The sequence below is a fragment of the Peromyscus californicus genome, unplaced genomic scaffold, assembly GCF_007827085.1.
Source record: "Peromyscus californicus insignis strain IS unplaced genomic scaffold, ASM782708v3 Scaffold_3__1_contigs__length_106647218, whole genome shotgun sequence".
NCBI classification, from domain to species: Eukaryota; Metazoa; Chordata; class Mammalia; order Rodentia; family Cricetidae; genus Peromyscus; species Peromyscus californicus.
In genome coordinates this window covers 46,977,964-46,996,288 of record NW_026294551.1, presented here as the reverse complement: position 1 = coordinate 46,996,288, position 18,325 = coordinate 46,977,964, and the positions used below count along the sequence as shown (strand labels likewise).

At 47.6% G+C, this 18,325-nt stretch overlaps 1 protein-coding gene across 1 annotated transcript in view; it reads right to left on the bottom strand.

Moving 5' to 3' along the window:
* Window positions 1-6,980: 6,980 nt before the first annotated feature.
* The window catches only part of Vps53 (VPS53 subunit of GARP complex), a 151,173-nt gene continuing 139,828 nt past the window's right edge, over window positions 6,981-18,325 (bottom strand). Inside the window, exons 20-22 of the mRNA XM_052756010.1 lie at window positions 13,145-13,282; window positions 11,731-11,835; window positions 6,981-11,210 (exon numbers count right to left, since the gene is read on the bottom strand). Of these exons, the coding sequence (XP_052611970.1) occupies window positions 11,040-11,210; window positions 11,731-11,835; window positions 13,145-13,282 (414 nt within the window). The 3' untranslated portion in view covers window positions 6,981-11,039. The remainder of the gene's footprint in view (window positions 11,211-11,730; window positions 11,836-13,144; window positions 13,283-18,325) is intronic.

Sequence of the window (18,325 nt, the reverse complement as noted above, 5' to 3'; positions counted from 1 at the left end):
GGAACTGCTTCTTGCAAGGCAATAGGCCCAAACCTTCTACCTTCCAAGGTCAGAGAAACAAGGGACAGGAGCTTCCAGACCCACATGGAGACGGCATGAGGTGGATCCCCACAAAGCTTTGATTCTATTCTTCTTCTGTCTCTGTCTCTGTCTGTCTCTCTGTCTCTGTCTCTGTTTCTGTCTATCTCTGTCTCTGTCTCTCTGTTTCTGTCTCTGTCTCTTTCTTTCTCCAGGATCTTATATTTCTTAGTCTAGCCTTCTTTGAACTTGATTTGTAGCTGAGGCTGATTGTGAACTTCTGATCTTCCTGCCCCCCACTTTTCAAGTATTGGGATTACAAGTGTGTACCACCAGGGCCTCAAGAGACAGCTCAGTGGTTAAGAGCACATACTGCTACTGCAGAGGACCAGAGTTCAGTTCCCAACACCCATGTCAGTTCCCAGCTCCCACATTGGGTGGCTCACAGTTGCCTGTAACTCCAGCTCCAGGGGATCTGATGCCCTCTCCTGGGTACCTGCACTCATATGCATATAGATGCCCACATAGATATACATGCATATATTAAAAAACAAAATTAAAAAAAACCCAAACCAAAAATCAACCATGTGCTACCATATCCAGTTCTGTAGTGATGGGGATCCAACTCGGGGCTTTATGCATATTAGACAAGCACTGTACCAATCAAGTTACAGGCCTAGCCCCTAACTTTACTTTAAAATTACATTTTTTGGTTCCTAAAAAACTAAACATTTAAACTACCAACATAGTGTGTTTCCCAAAGGTGTCATAGATGGGCTGATGAGGGTCCTTGGCAAGTTCTTTTGTTGCTAGGGCAGTGTGGTGATAATTGATTTGTGCACCCCATTAAAGCTTATCAGGGGATCAGAAGAAAAAGCCAGCCACTATATTAAATATAGAGGTCAAGCAGTGGTAGCTCATGCCTTTAATCCTAGCATTCGGGAGGCAGAGATTCATCTGGATCTCTGTGAGTTGAAGGTCACAGTGGGAACAGAGCCAGACATGGTGGCACACGCCTTTAATCCCAGCACTAGTTAGCCATAGAGGTCTGGAGGTCTGTACAGACAGACAGGAATTGACAGAGCTGGGCTGAAAGAGGAATTGATGTAGCTGGGTGAAGAAAAGAAGTAAGATGGCAGGACACAGAAATGTATATACGCGTGAGTATACAGGAAGTAGCTCTCTCTGGAGGCTGAGGAGTTGGTAAAGTGAGGTTGGCTGTGGCTTGTTTTCTCTCAGTTTTCACCCCAATATCTGGCTCCAGGTTTTTTTTTATTAATAAGACCATTTAGCAATTTATGTTACAGGGCAGTTTAGGAGAGAGTTTATCTTGCTACTCTGGTTTTTTTTTTTTTTTTTTGAGACAGGGTTTCTCTGTATAGTTTTGGAGTCTGTCCTGGAACTCCCTTTGTAGACCAGGCCTTGAACTTACCGAGATCTGCCTGCCTCTGCCTCCCAAGTGCTGGGATTAAAGGTGTGTGCCACAACTGCCCAACTTTGTTTGCTTTTTAAAAATTTATTTATATATAAAGATGTCTTGTCTGCATGTATGCCAGCAGACCAAAAGAGGGCATCTGGTTGTGAGCCACCACGTGGGTGCTGGGAATTGAACTCAGGACCTCTGGAAGAGCAGAGTGCTCCTAACCACTGAGCCACCTCTCCAGCCCCTGGCACCTCTGTTTAATTAGAGTATCTGTGCTTGCTGCTGTGCACAGTGGCACGTGTTGTAGCCCCAGCAACTCAGGCTGGGCAGGAGGCTGTGAGGCAGGAGGATTGAGGGTTTGAGGTAAGCCTGAGCTCAAAAAGACCAAGCACTGCTGGGTGGTGGTGGCGCACGCCTTTAATCCCAGCACTCGGGAGGCAGATCACATCGGATCTCTGTGAGTTCGAGGCCAGCCTGGTCTACAAAGCGAAAGGCGCAAGCTACACAGAGAAACCCTGTCTTGAAAAACCAAAAAAACAAAACAAAAAACCAAGCACACAAAAATGTGTGCATATGTGTGTGTGTGTGTGTGTGTGTGTGTGTGTGTGTACTAAAATATATAATAAATAAAAAATATTTGGGATGAGGAGTTGGCTTGATGGGTAAAGTGCCTGCTGCACCAGCTTAACAACTCGAGTTTAGATCCTTAGAACCCAGATGAAAATCCAACACAGTAGTGTTCACTTGTATCTGGAATCCCAGTGTGGCCCTATTGGGAGGGGAGACTCACAGGAAGCTTGGGGAACCAGCTGGCCTGGGGTAGGCAGCAGCGAACAGCAAGAGATACTGTGTCTCAAAGGTGGGATGTGAGACCAACACTCAATGCTGTTCTGACCTTCACGTGCACACTGTGGTGCACAAATACTAGTACACACACACACACACACACACAAACACACACACACACACACACACACACACACGGAGTTGGGGAAGAGAGAATATCTGTGGTTGGAAGGACACTCTTTTCAATTTTTCTTTCTTTTTTTTTTTTGAGACAGGGTCTCTGTATAGTCCCAGCTGTCCTGGAATTCACTCTGTAGACCAGGCTGGCCTCCAACTGAGATCCGCCTGCCTCTGCCTCCTGAGTGCTGGGATTAAAGGTGTGCACCACCACTGCCTTGCTTGTTTACAAAATTTCAAATCAAGATTTCTAGATTCTGTGAAACTAAAGCAAGCAGCAATGAAGTAGACGCTGGGTTGAAACACAAATTATAAATTGTCATTTATATTGCTGGGCGGTGGTGGTGCATGCCTTTAATCCCAGCACTCAGGAGGCAGAGCCAGGCAGATCTCTGTGAGTTGAAGGTCAGCTTGGTCTAGAGTGCGAGATCCAGGACAGGCACCAAAATCACACTGTCTCAAATAAACAAACAAACAAACAAAAATTGTCATTTATGACCTTAAATGTAAAGTACTTTTCCCTTTCTTCTTCATCCTCTTCTTTTTTCTTTTCTTTTTTTTTGAGACAGGTTCTCACTATGTAGCTCTGTCTGTCCTGGAACTCGATATATAGACCAGGCTGGTCTCAAACTCACAGAGATCCTCCTGCCTCTGCCTCTTGAGTGCCGGGATTAAAGGCGTGCGCCACCAGGTGTGCCTTAAAAAAAAAAAAAAGACAATAGTCTTAGTAACTTACTATGTAGACCAGGTTGGCCTCACATGCCTGGTGCCCAAGGAGGGCAGAAGAGGGCATCAACCCCATGGAACTCGATTTAGTGGGTGCTGGGAACCAAACACAGGTCATCCTCTCTTTACAAAAGAAGCAGGTGCTGTAACCACTGAGCAACCTTGCCAGGCAGTGGAGGGTATCCCTTGACCCTCCTGCTTCCAAGTATGTGCCATTGATCCCAGAAATATTTTCCACTTACTCAAACAGTTTCAACATCCTCTCTTGATTTTCTTTGAAAAGATTTAAGCTCAAAACATGTTTTTTATAATAGTTTCCACACCTCTTTTGTATAGCAAGAATCCCATAGCTTATACATCTGAAAACTACCAGTGAAGTACACGGGATCTGGAAAATGGAAGGAGGCTTTGGTCAGGTCCTGGCTCCACCCCTTCCGGGGTGTGGTCCACAATGTCAAAATGCTGGAACTCTGTCAAGCAGCAGTGGTCGCCATGCAGTCCACTCCACACCTGGGCACATATCCTTGGGCACATCACTCTCCCTCACTGAGCTTCCTGGTCCCACACACAAAAAGGATCCAACCTACTTAAATAGTTTTAGGAGTAGGTCTTGCTCTGTGGCCTGTCTGACCTGTAACTTGCCATTTCCCTCTTCCACACTGGAAGACACAGTTGGCCACTACAGCCAGGGTCCAGGACCTACAGCTGGGACCTACTTCTTGTATTCCCCTGACAGCAAAGTTTGTCAGCCTCAGAGCCAATACCTGGGACGAGGGCTGGTAAGATGGCTCAGTGGTAGGTATTGACTGCCTGAGTTGATCAGTAGGACCCATATAGTGGAAGCAAATTAGTTCCTAAAAGTTGTCCTCTGACCTCCACACATGCATTACTGCACCCATGTGTGTGTGTGGGTGTACATTAAAATAAGTTTGAAAAAAATATAATTCAAAGTTAAAAGAGCACAACATAGGTATGGCTGTTGTACGTAATCTTTGCACTTGGGAGGCTGAGACAGGAGGATGGACACAAGTTTGAGATCAGCTTGGACTACAGAGTAAAAAACTCTGCTTCAAAAAGAGGAGGGCGGGCTGAAGAGACGGCTCCGTGGTTAAGAGCACTGGCTGTTATTCCACAGAACCTGGGTGGATTCCCAGCACCCACACAGTGGCTCACAACCATCTGTAACTCCAGTTCCAGGAGATCCAAAGTGCTCTCTGGACACACACACACACACACACACACACACACACACACACACACACCCCAAAATAAAGGTAAAGTTAAACATGGGGTCAGGACTCCCCTGGACATGGGTCTGTGGGTGGAAGGTGTGTTTGTGAATGGTTGTTTCTCTGTGTACGAGCTATCCTTCCATTTGCCCGGGAAAGCTCCCCAGGGGCTGTCTCCGATGGCCAGTCACAGTACTTCCTTCAGGGCACCGGTGGAACGCAGTCTATCTTGCACCGTAACTCAAACGAAGGAGCAGAAGCAGCTAGTTACTGCTCGACACCACTCTGGAAAGCTTCGGCACCCTCTGTAAAGACTTTCCTTGGCCTTGGAAATAGAGGGGAGTTTGCTGAGAAGCTGGTCTTAATTTCTGACTTGTTGAAAAATTACCCTGAACAGAAGGCGGCGTGTAAATTGTGCAAATTCCCCTTGATTATGGAGCAGAAGCTGAAAGACATCTCAGATTAAGTGGGGAGCAGTCTTAGCAGATTGCCCATTTCACAGGTTTTCTCCCGCGGTTTGTCTGTTTTGGTAAAAACAAAACCTTTGGCAGTCCTTTGTCTCTGGTAGTGCAGCAGATGGATCCAGGTTCCTGCAACTGCCGGACAAGCACTCTACCCGAGCTCTATCCCCAGCCACAAGGGCGGCTTCCATCTCCTCCTCATCCTGTCTCGGCCTCCGTCGTGCTAGGATTCTAGGAGTCTGCCACAAAGCCCCACCCACAATTTTTAATTTATAATCACTCTTATCTTTCCATATTCTCTGAGTCATCAGGGCTAGGTAGGAACTTTGCCCCTGAATGCAGGTAATTAGGCAGCCTTGAGAAGAATCTAGGATTCTGTGACAGGCATTTAATGGATTCCATTCGGTGAGCCAACCACAGCTTTCCCAATTAGGACTGCTTGCCTCTCCATAATTTGGGGGTTACTGTAGGTCACAAAACAAACCTCACAAAACCCCAGAAGACAACAGAAGGCGTTCAGGCAAGAATAACCAGAGAGTGGGGCCACGGACTAGACACCGTATGCAAAGCACTCTTTTGGAAGATGACCTTTGCCAGGCATTCAAAGGAAACGTGTCCCACTCTGCAAAGTGGGCAGCCTGGCCAACACCACTGGGAGAGGAAGCTCTCTTCCACGTCTGCAGGCTTACCCTAACGGCTAGGGAAGTAGCCGCTGCCAGGGCAGGAGGAGCACACAATGGGAGTGTAGAATTTGAGAGCTCTTGAGTGAGATGGACATCACCATCACAACCTAAAAAGGGCAAGGCTGACATTCTGCTGCTCACTGCGGATGCAGCTGGAACAGAGAAGCAGGATTCATCCACTGCCCAGGGAAGGCAGGCTTGGCCACAGGAGGTTACGCCCCCGCTGTCAGGCCCTCCAGCCAGACTCAGCCATGGCAAATGATAATGCTCACATTTCCCACCGCCCAGAGGGGCAGACCCACACCTTATCCTGTGTGAGCTGCACAGCCTTGTTGACTTTCTGTCGGAGGCATAGTCTTACTCTGCAAGCCAGGTTGGTCTGGAACTAGGTAGCCCAGGCCAGCTTCAAACTCACAGAAATCCTACCTCAGGTCATCGGGAAGAACTGGGCTTAGTGGCACATACCTGCAATCCCAGCATTTGGAAGGCAGAAGCAGGAGGAACAGGACTTCGAGGCCAGCCTGGATCTGTCTCATTAAAATGAAAAAAAAAAATACAAGGATTACTGGGAAGATTTACAATCCTTTTTCACAGATGTTGCAAGCCAAGGTTCTGAGAATCAATGACTGGCCCACTGTCAAAGTGCTAGGACCAGACCTGCAGAGCAGGGCTTCTGTGGAAGTTTCCACCCCAGCCTGCTTCTGTTTCCAGTGGACACATTCTTCATAGGCCACTGCTCACCAATGCTTCCTCTGCCTGGCTATGTAGGTGAGAAGGCGGAGGGCTGGTAGGAAAATCATCTTGCCCACGGCCCTCTGGGGTGGGTAATCGGAAGTGTTTCTTTTCTCATGAGGGTCATCCCTGCCTGGCTGTCCTGTGGAGGCAGGAGCTGGTGACGATGGATGGAAACGAGGTAAAGATCTCAGGCCAGACTAATGGAAGTGCTACGGCAGATTTTCCACTGTTGAAAGAAACATCAGAATTCCCTCAAAGATCTCGTTGCAAAATGCCCACCCAGCTGTGAAGGAAGCCCGAATAACTTGCTGTGCACAGGCGAGAGATCTCTGGGCAGCCACATGGGAAACTGGGCTGAGACTGGAACGGGGAGGAGAAGGGAAAGCCAAGGGATGGAAACTCAGCGCAAAGTGGAATCCAAACCAGGAGCAGTACACTTGACACACATTCAGAGGGTGCCACTGCAGCTGGACAGCCAGCGGTGGCCCGGGACTGCCACGTTCTCCATGGGCACAACCTCCTTAGACTGTTAGGGAAGGAGAGCATGTCCCTCCACCTGCCTCAGTGGGAAGAGTGGTGGCTGGGAGGGAAGCTCAAGGCTCGCTCTTAGGGTTCCTTCTGTTTTCTGTCAGCAGTAGGGAAAGACATTCGAGCAAATGACATTCAGTAATGCTTTAATTAACTGCAGTATTTTGTATTTCAAGATGCAGCAAGAAATCAATTCCAGATGGGCAAAACGAAAGACACTTAGACAAAAGAATGATCCTTTTATTTGAAAGAAATTTACATCTCCCGAAGGTGTGGAACTCTGTGGGTCCAACAGGCTTTGTTGATGGACAGTTAGGATGGGGCTGGAAATTTTTATTTCATACGTAAAACATAATGGTTCTCTTTATGCCTGTTGGCTTTTCACAAGCCTGTTTCCAAGGCTAATGCTTAAATGGCCCGATGTAGCCAGTGCTAACATTTTATTTTTGGGAATTTAACTTGGAGTAGACAGTAAGTGTGGAGCTTGCCTTTCCCCTCCAGCAAGCTAAGGTTATTTTCAGACTTCTCTTCCCAGGGAGAGGAATGACATTTCCAGCTGCGTACTTCTGGCAACTTCCTTTAGCCTTCTGTAAACAGGGAGCCAGGCTTCCTTGTCCAACAGCGACTCAGGATGGGCCTGTGCGATGCCCCCCGTGCCAAGCAGCAGCTGGGACCTGTGCCCTCTTCTTTCAGTCATTTGGTGGGCACCTACGAGCCACTTGAGATGCATGCAAAGTGGGCACCTTTCTGGGCCTTGGGTAGAATCTTGGTGCTGATTCTTTGTTCTGTCAGAGAGGAATTTTCTTTTCTGTGATAGGGTGTGCACCCAAGGCCTTGCACCTGCAAGGCTCTACAAGAGGCCAGAGGTTCTCTGTGGCTATGGCTTTGCAGGTAGAGTCTAAACAAAGCTTTCTCTACTCTGGCCCCTCTAAGCTAGGTATCTGTCCTAACAAAAGAGTTGCAAAGAACTCTTCACATTTCTTGTTGTTTTTGTCCTGTTTTTCTTCAACAGTCTTACTATGTAGACTTGGCTTGCCTGGAATTCTAATTTTTGTTTGTTTGTTTGTTTTTTTCGAGACAGAGTTTCTCTGTGTAGCTTTGGTGTCTGTCCTGGATCTCGCTCTGTAGACCATGCTGGCCTCGAACTCACAGAGATCTGCTTGGCTCAGCCTCCTGAGTGCTGGGATTAAAGGCCTGTGCCACCACCGCCCGGCCTCTCTATTTAGAACAAGCTGGCCTCTACCTCAGAGGTCCGCCTGTCTCTGCCTCCCCAGTGTTGGAATTAGAGATGTGCACCACATGCCTAGCTATGTCTGTTGTTTTGAAGTGATGATAATAAGCTCCTGGCTGAGCCGGGGCCATGACAACAAGAAGAACCCCTATCATTATGGGAAGAGTCCAGCTCTAGGTCCCGTCCTCATCATCTCTACAAGCTTCAGATGAAAGCGGCCAGCCACTCGAAAGGCTGTGCTGGTGCTGTACAGCGACAGCCTTGGCCTAGACAGCCTGAGAAACACACACTTGTGAACATGGGCTACAGGCCTTCTTTAAAAGTCCTTTCTCTTTTCAATGCAATGGCTGACAGCAAGGACAAGCATTCTACAGTCTGTCCTCTGTATCTACGGGTCATGCATCTGAGGTTTTACCAAAGGCAGTAACAATATTTGGGGAGGAAAAAAACCTGTTTGAACACATACAGACTAGTTTCTCAATTGTGATTAGTCCCTAAGCCATCCAGTGTAACAACTATTTATTTCGAGGTATGGCAGGCATAACTGTACTGCCAGTAGCTGGGAGGCCAGCCTGGGTTATGAGTTCAAGGTCAGCCTGGACCACGTAGTGACTGAGACTCTGTCTTAAAAACAAAACAAAATAAAACCACTACCACTCCCCCCCCCCACAAGAACCAATAAATCCATCCAAAACAACCCAAATTTATGTAGTATTTATATCATATGAGGCATTATGCATATGAGAGGATGTGTTTAGATTATTTACACACACTATGCCATTTATAGAAGGGACAGAGCATCTGCATCGGGTGTGTGTGGTCCTGGAATCAGTCTCCCGTGGATTCTGACAGCTTCCAAACATATACACACCAGGCCTCACTGCAGACTTACAGAGTTAAGCCTCCAGACATCTGCATTTTTCAAAGGGCCCCAGGGGACTCTAATGCATTCCCCAGGTGAGGAATAGGCTGTCTCTACAGCACACACTGTATTCAGTCCTCATCAAGAAGACATTTAACATAACTCCTACTGACATCTATCTGCTGGCTCCTTGGTGATTACCGACAGTGTAATACATCAAGGGAGTAACGTGGCTGGCTGTGACCACCAACTGGGAGATATCGCAGCTTGACATCTCAATGCCATTACGGAGATGGCTGGAAAACCAGCCTCTCGTGAGTGAACCAAAACGAGAAGTGTAGTAAGCGGTGTGAGGATGGCGACAGTGGCCTGGTCGGGGAGGAGCCTACTGGCTTCTCAGCTCCCCTGGGTGGGTGGCAGGTGGCTGAATTGGCTGTGCTGTTTGGAGATAGCCCAATGGCTTCTTTCCAAAATAGGGCAGGCCATGCAACCCCTGGGCCCACAGAGCAGCACAGAGGAGCCTCTGCTGAGCACCAGGGAGCTGCGCTCATCTAAGTTACGATGCATCTTGCCATTGGTTTTCTTGGCATTTAGAATTTCGAAATGCTCAACACCTAAGAGTTATACCAACTAGCAAGAACAGTTTAGACGCTGATGAAGAGATGAGGCGCTAGGGCTGGGGTGGAGCTTAGTGGTCAAAAGAACCAAAAAGAAAAGAGAAAGAGACACAGGGCCCAGGACCCAAGCTGAGCATTATGGGTAGCTAGAAATAACCAGATGAGTTCTTTGCTGTGGTGGTGGTGGAGCAGCACCGAGCTCTGGGATTGACTTAAGGACCCAGATCTTACTGTCCTACTGGTTGACAAGTTTATACCTACCAAAAGCTGTCACTAAAGGTGGTCACACTGAGGTAGTGGTCATGTAACCTTGGTTTCATGTGAGCCAAGAGAGCAGGTTAATGCCCGCCCTCATGAGGCATCCATTCTCTGGAGGTGGGGTGATTTCCCACTGCAGAGCTTGATTTCATGAGCTGGTGGTAGGCAGCATGGGCAGAACAGGGTTGGGCTATGCTCTGGGCTGTTTAAGGTTCTGAGCCTGGGGTGCAAGGTCAGTAATCACGTTCCTAGGTGGTTTTTCTTAGTAGTAATGATGTGCCACTGTGGTGCTATATGCGGCCACCATGTTTCAGGGACTCTAGGAAGTACTCTAGACTTGAAATGTACAGGGAGTGGGAAGTCAGGTGATCATATTTACTGTGTCTTCCTCCCCACAGCCTCTGCCAAGAAAGCTCTTCCAAGGGACCTTCCTAGTGTCTCAGAAGACAGTCTCCTCCCTAGGATCCAGGAGCAAAGTGAAGTGGGCTGGACAATGTGTTCATGTGAGCAGGGAGAGTGCCATGCAGACTATGTCTCTACATCAGCTCTAGGTCTGCCTCCACACCAGCTCAGGCAATCACAGGCAAGATACCTGCTGCCAAGGCTGGGCACACCAGCCTCCACAGTCCATCTCCTCGATGTGCAAGAGAATCAGTGGGCAGCTCTCTTTTAGGGAGTAAGCAGATGTCAGAGAACACAGGGGTAATTTGGCCATGTCATGGAAGACAGTAGATTTAAGTCCTAGAAAGCAGCAATTAATGTGGGATGTGCCAATTCTGGCAGGGTCCCGATAAAGAGAAGCCAGTATTCCACTCTGTCATCTGCCACTCGGTTCACTCAGGCCCCACGCCAATTCCAGAGACAAGGAGGGAAAAGGACCCCTGGTTGTAGAGGCTTTGACTTCAAATGCAGAGGGAGGAAGGGGTGAGATCCAGGCTTCCTCAGTCAAGCTTCAGGCACAAGCTAGTAGGGCCCAGAGCTGGTGGGGAGGAGTATGTAATGAGGTGACGTGAGTTAGTGACAATTTAACCATCACAGGCAGCCTGGAGATAGAAGTGAACCACAGGGGCCTTTCACCCAATGCTTCCCCAGCTTCAGGAATGGGAGATAATGTAAAAAATGCCTTTCTAGAACCCAGTTTCACTCAGCTTCCCTGACTGGCGTAGAGAATAAGACAGGGTATGGGGGAGATATTTTAATAACCGTAATGACCCCGGGGGTTTCAAGACTAAGGACCTAGAGCCCTGAGAGTGAGGGTTTCCAGAAACCTGTTGCTCAGGGTCCCTGGCAATGTCTGTATATTCCTTACAGTCTCTTTTTAATCAGTTTCTCAAGTTTGCGGATGCGGGATGATTCCTGCTCTGGTGTTGGAGCCATTAGGGACAGTGTGCTGGAACTTTCTGTCCCTGAGGGCGGGGCAGGGAGCCTCTGCCGAAACAGCTCCAGCATGCTGCTCTGCTCGCTCCTCTTCAGCCCCTGAGAGGAAAAGGAGAGAAGGGTGTTCAGAGGGTAGTCCCACAACGGATGCCAGGGGGAGGAGGCACACCAACTCGGGGGAGTTTGCCCAGCCTGGGCTCCGCTGGGCTAACTGCATAACGGCCAAGGCCCTGGACTTCTTCAGGGCAGCTACTGATCCTAGACAGCAGCCTGGAAGTGAAAATTGAGGAAGGAAAAAGGGTAAGAGGGTAGGAGAGGACGAAGGGTTGACGAGAGAAGAGATAAAGAGAAGCAGAGGGAGGGCAGACCCCTGCCCTCCCTGGCACTGCCCTCCCTGGCACTGCCCCACTCCACCCTCCACTGGGCAGTGGCCCTCCCTTGGGCCAGGTGGTCCTAGGATGCTGCAGTCTGTGTGGCCAGGATCAGCCTCCAGGAAAGGCTCTCTGCAATCTGGGATGCAGGGTGAGGCCAGAAACCTGCATGTTGAGGCACCCCTCAAATTCTATATCCACATTCCCTGCCTTAGGGTGGATGGGTTATACTTAACAAGCGAGCTCACCTTCATGTCCAGTATTTTCTGGAAGGTTTCTGTGTTGCAATCCGTAAGGAGTTTGATGTAGTTGTCAACAAACACCACCAACGGTTCATGAGGGGCCATCACCACCTACCGAAGGAGGAGACAAGAGTAGGTTCTTGAGAGCCCTCAGGCTGGAGGGCAGGGTCAGCTCTCCTTCATTGCCAGCCCCAAGCCCATGTTCAGAAATGCTCTAATGGCTCATTTCAGCTTGATGTTCAATTAGCACAGTATTCCCCAGAGTGGCTGAATCACCATTATTACCCAGATCGCTTTTTAACATATGGATTCCTGGTCCCCCCCAACCCCCAAGGCTCCTAATTCCACCTGGAGGCATGGAAGAGACCATCTGCTGGGGGATTTCATGGGTGGTGGGGTATCCACTCCTTCTGTCTGTTACTGAGAGGGGGCAGAAGCAGAAGGAATGGATGCCCAAAGATGTTCTCAGAAACAAGAATTCCAAACTGGCCTTACTGCTTTGAAGACCTAAAACCCGGAACTCCATTTTACCACATTCATTTAACTACCAATTAATATACAGACAGATGGCATCACCATCCCAGATTAATTTCATTTGTTTCTGGAATATGCTGATTTTCTTCCCTAGTGGGCTGATTTGTTTTGAATTCCTGAGAATGTACCAGAAAGTGGCAAGGAGCAGTTCCTTCAAAAGTCCTTTGCAGATACTTCCCAAAATGCATCTCTCCTCCCTTGAGCAAGCCAGCTGGGGAGGAGAGCCATGAGGCTGTTTGCAGTTTTCTTAGGCACAGGCCCTAGTCTTCCCAGGACCCTCATGTGGTCCAGATCCTGAGGTCTGTAGCCAGGCCAGGCCACTGCAGTCTTATTCTCCTGCCATCATTTGAGTCACTCTGGGGAATGGGCCTGAAGAGGCCCCAGGTGCTCGACTCTTGGCTCTTGTGAGAACGGAACCTTTGCTTCCCAGCTGCCAGCCTTTTCTGACAGGCCCAGGTGGAGATCAGAGGCAGGCGCTGCTCTACCAGAGCACCAAGTACAATCGCTTGTCAAATGAGGCTTTAAAAAGCCCATTTGCCAATTAGATTCAGTTACTACAACATCTGTTCAGAGTTCACTTAAAGGTGCAAAACATGGAAGCCAAAAGGCTTCTGGGGAAGGGAGTGACAGCTGGCCTGAAATTCCTGCTGAGAGGTAGGGGTCCCCCGGCTTCTCTCCTGGTTTGCCACCTGACTCTCAGCTGGTAGAGCTTATTAAACAGAACTCAGCTGTCAGAAAGGATTGCTGATCCCCAGGTAACTGTGCACCGATTTTCAACATCACAGAGTGTGGACAACCCTTGGGAGCCAGAGGGGACAGGGCAGACTCTGTGTTTGCAAAAAGATGGGGCCAGTCCCTTTGAACAGAGTCCCCAGAGAAGACACACCTTGAGGATCATTTCAGCCCGGGTCATGCCTTTCACGACAATCTTAGTGTAACTGGCAGGTGCCTTCCTCACCACCTGTGAGCCGATGGATGGGAGATCGAGCAGGACCATCTTCAGGGAGTGGGTGTCCAGCAGCAGCTGCAGACCAAGCAGAGCATTATAGCCACTGTGTTCAACAAGCACCTAGCGCGTCCACCCTGAGCAGGTGTGTGCTACCCACTGTACACACGATCCTTTCCCATTACAGAAAACTTGGAAAAGAGAACTTTCAAGGAAAAAACACAGTTTTCACTGTCCAGGAAAAGTTACTTCAAGAAACCAAAGTGAAATGTGGGCATAGTTCCTGCTAGCCAGTGTGTGTGGATGAAAATCTAGCCGGAACCATACTGAGTGTATGTATGGCTTCACACCCTGCCCTTTCTAGTAGACACATGAAGGGTTTGCATTTTATTTCCCATCATGGCAGTTTTTTAAAAAGTTATGATTTTTAATGGCTTTGCAATACAGGCAACATTGTTTAAGTCATGGTAGCATTCTCCCACTTAATTCACTCCCTAGATTTCTGTCATTAGGAGCAGATGCTGAACGGCTGGAGAGACAGCTCAGCGGTTAACTGGGTTGGTTCCCAGCACCCACAAGGTGACTCACAGCAATCTGTAACTCCAGTTCCAGGAGATAGGTGCCCTCTTCTGACCTCCACAGGCACTAGGCATGCGTGTGGCATACATACAGACAAAACACTCATGCACATAAAAGAAAAATAATCTAAAAAATAAAATAACAAAACCCAGAAGTCCGATGCTGAGGTAGACAGCCTCACCATGGATTCTAGCCTCATCAGTGGCATCTCCTTAGGGGCTGTCTCTGGAACAGGCCAATGCATGCCGTTATTTTGAAGGTTCCTAGGACATGTCTGAAGCTCTTTCTACCTAGAATGCACCTGTTTACATAGCTACCAGCATCACAGAAATCACAGACTGCACCCTCATCAGCACTGAAACTATCACAAAAATCTTATTCATTAGGAAAAAAATGGTAACTTGTTATTGCTGTATTTAGGATTCCTCTAGATGCTGTTTGATGACATTTTAACCATATTTAATCATATCTTGGCAATGTGGATATGATAAGATAAAAATCCACTTTTAAAAAGGAACTACTTGTTTTAAACAGGATGAATAAGTAATGAGATTTTTTTGTCTGAGTTTATCAAATGTTACTGGACTGGACATTGTTAATATATATTAATGGAGTTTTTCATCTGAATCTGTCAAATGTCAATGGACTAGACATCATTAATGTAATTCGACTGTATATATTGTATATGCTTATTGGATATAGTTTTTCTTGTATTAGTTATAAGCTTTTTAAAATTTTAGACAAAAAAAGGGGAAATGTGGTGGTATTGTGTTCCCCAAAATATTGTGCACCCTAATAAACTTATCTGGGGTCAGAGAACAGAACAGCCACTAGATATAGAGGCCAGAAAATGGTGGCACACAAGCCTTTAATCCTATCACTTGGGAGGCAGAGACCCATTTGGATCTCTGTGAGTTCAAGGCCACAGTGGAAACAGCCAGGCGTGGTAACAAGAGCCTTTAATCCTAGGAAGTAATGGCAGAAAGCAGAAAGGTATATAAGGCATGAAAACCAGGAATTAGGCTGGTTAAGCTTCCAGGCTTTCAAGAAGCAGTTCAGCTGAGATCTATTTGGATGAGGACTCAGAGGTTTCCAGTCTGAGGAAACAGGATCAGCTGAGGAATTGGCAAGGTGAGGTAGCTGTGGCTTGTTCTGCTTCTCTGATCTTCCAGCATTCACCCCAATAACTGGGCTCAGGTTTGATCTTATTAATAAGAACTTTTTAAGATTTCTGCTACAGCAATGACCCTCTTTTTTTGTTTGTTTTGGTCTTCTTGAATGCCAATTATCTGGGAAGAGATCAACTTTCCTTATGGATCACCAATGGCTAGAAATGATACTAGAAGATTCTTCACATTGTCCCTCTGAGGGTCCACCCTCATTGTTGCCAGTTTTATAGGAGAGAACATCAGTGTTCCAGAGGTTTAATAACCAGCCACACACAGTTCCGGATGGCTTGATTAGATGTCTCTAGGCACTGATGACCGGGGCACAGAAATGCCTGAGGCCAGGGGCTGGGGAAACAGCTCAGCGCAAGGGCACTAACTCTGCACTGCATGAGACTGAGTTTGATCCCAAACACTGCAAAAAGTGAATGAACGAATAAACTAAGAACGAAATGACTTGGCTGGGTGGTGGTGGCACACACCTTTAATCCTAACACTTGGGAGGCAGAGCCAGGCGGATCTCTGTGAGTTCGAGGCCAGCCTGGTCTACAGAGCAAGATCCAAGACAGGACAGGCACCAAAACTACACAAAGAAACCCTGTCTCGAAAAACAAAAAACAAAAAAACAAAAAAAAAACCCCAAAAAACAAAAAAAAAAAAAGAAATTAAAAACAAAAGAAAGAAAGAAATGGCTGAAGTCAGAGGGTATGTCTTGGTTTGTTCCAATGGTTTAAGAGAACAGACTCACATATGGCCCCAAACAGACGGAGCTTATCACTAATCAGATGGTAGTGATCAAGACATTCAGGACACGGTTCCATGATCTGTTGGACAGCCTTTCACAATCAGAGCTGGTTGTCAAGGAGTGGGATTCCTCAGGGCTCTGACACTCTGCGTCCTCTACTTTCCCTGGACTTTGGACAGGAGAGTTAACAACTAAAGACAAACTAGCTAATAAGACGTATAATCAGCTTACTGGTTATGGTGATTATAATTTTGACAAGGTTACAAGGACCTGGGGAATGTTAATACTTAGTTCTGGTAACTAAGACATATTACTCTCCATGAATGGCAAAGAAAGCTACCCTAATGACAGAATGTCATGAAGGAATGTGGCTAGTCAAAGCCTACACTTTTTGTTTGTGTATAACATATATGTGTGTGCATGGGCATGTGTATGTGTAGAGACCCACAGAGGTTTCCTAGTGAGAACTTACTCAGGGTCCGAGAATCTGAACTTGCTTTACCGAGCAGGGCTGTATAAGGGGATAATTTGACCACAGGCGTGGTTACCAGGTGTTTGGAAAGGTCTACACTTGGCTGGATGGTGTGCTTTGATCTAGCAAGGGGGAGGTCTTTTGCCCCGCCCCTTGGCATTGTTATAAAAAGCCCTTTTGAAGAGGCAGAAGGGGCTGGTGGGTTTTGACCCAGGTCCTCCCGAAGCTGTCCTGTGTTTCTGTCTTTCTCCTCTTCGCTATCTTTCTATCTAAAAGTTTCTTATCCCTCTCTCCTCCTCATAGGAGCCCTTTCAGAAGGTAGGAGCTGGCCTCTCACATGTATGCCATGTGGAGGTCAGAGGATAACCTTGAGTGTTGGCTTTCACCTTCCACCTTGTTTGGAAGCAGGGTCTCTGATTTTTTTGCCGCTGCTTTGTGTACCTGGTGCCAGGCTAACTGCCTGTGAACTTCCTGGGATTATCCTTTCTGGACCTCCTCTCTTGCCTTAGGAGTGCTAGGATTAGAGATCTGCACTACCATGCCCAGCTTTATGTATGCTTTGGCTATTTCAACTCAGGTCCTTCATGCTTGAGGGCAAGTGCTTTTGTCCTCTGGGCCATCTCCCTAGCCCCCAGAGCCTAAACTTCCTAAGTTACTCAATTGTGGGGCAGCACAGTAATCTTATTACCCTTGTTTTAGAATGCCAGTGGAAGTCAGGTGTGTGTGGACATGTGTACAGGTTTATGTGTGCACACTCCTATGACTGTGTGTTTGAGGAGGTTGGAGGTCAATCTTAGATGTCTTCCTGTTGATCTCCACCTTATCTGACAGGATCTCTCACTGAACCTGGAGCTCACTGATTGGCTGGACTGCCTGGCTAGCAAGCCTCTAGGATCTGTCTGTGTGTTGTGTACCCAGCCCTAGTACCAGGGCTACAGGCATGCTGGCTTTCTGTGTGGGTTCTGGGGATCCAAGTTCAGGTTCAAGATGAATTCTTACTACCATAGTGTTTAGGTTTTGGAAAAGCCTGAGTTCATAGAAATGTGTTTGGGATCTGAGAGAATGGCAAAGAATACCAAGGCCCAAACCAAGAGCCCAGGGTTAGCATACTCCCCAGAGTCCCATGGAATTTACTTTGCTGCCCACATACCTCTAAAGAACAAGTGTGCTGGATCCAAGCCCTGTGGTGTTCACCCTATAGTCCTAGTGACTTGGGAGGCTGAGGTGGGAGGGTCACTTGGACCCAGGAGTTCAAGGCCAATAGCAAAATCCTATCTCAAAGAAAAAGCATAATTATGTGTAATTCCACATGGATTAGAATCTAGGAGATGAAAAAGAAAAGTTCAAAACATTTTTTTTGGAGACAAGGTCTCACTATGTAGCTCTGGCGGGACTGGAACTCACTATAGAGACGAGGCTGCCTTCAAACTTACTTAAATCTGCCTGCCTCTGCCTCCCGAGTGCTGGGGTTAGAGGCATTGGGCACCAAGGCTAAAGACTGATTTTACTGTGTGTGTGTGTGTGTCCACGAAGGCCAGAGAAACATCAGATTCTCTGGAGCTGGAGTTACAGTTGGTTGTGAGCTGCCTGACATGGTTGCTGGGAACCAAAGCCTAGTCCTCTGGCAAGCGCTCTGAACTGCAGATCAACCTCTAACAGCCCCAAACTTTCAAACTTTTAGTAGAAAACACAGAGATTGCTTTTATTGCTTGTGGGTAGAAAAGAATGTCAAATATGGGAAAGATTGGAAAACATATTGCTCTAAGTGAAGTTCTATGAGACTCACAGTCAACCAGATCCAAACCAGCCGCAGACGGGTGCTGCACCGACAGGGAATGAGACACAGCGCACATAAGACTCCACGGAGTAAGAGGAGGCCAGCGCTGAGTGCTGCAGTTTAGTGCAGAGTAGGTGTTGAGCATGCACTCAGCCCTGCGTCCCAGCACCAGCAGCATGCACATAAAGCCTGCTGGTGAGGAACTCTGGGGACAGAGTGAATTAGTTCCAGCCCTTTGCGGGGAACTCAGGAGTATTTTCTTACTTTAAGATCCACATAACCCATCTGGCATGGGGCTGTGTACTTATAACTCAGCCCTTGGAAGGCAGAGGCAGGAGGACTGCAGCAAGTATAGGGCCAGCCTGGGCTATCTACAACTTCC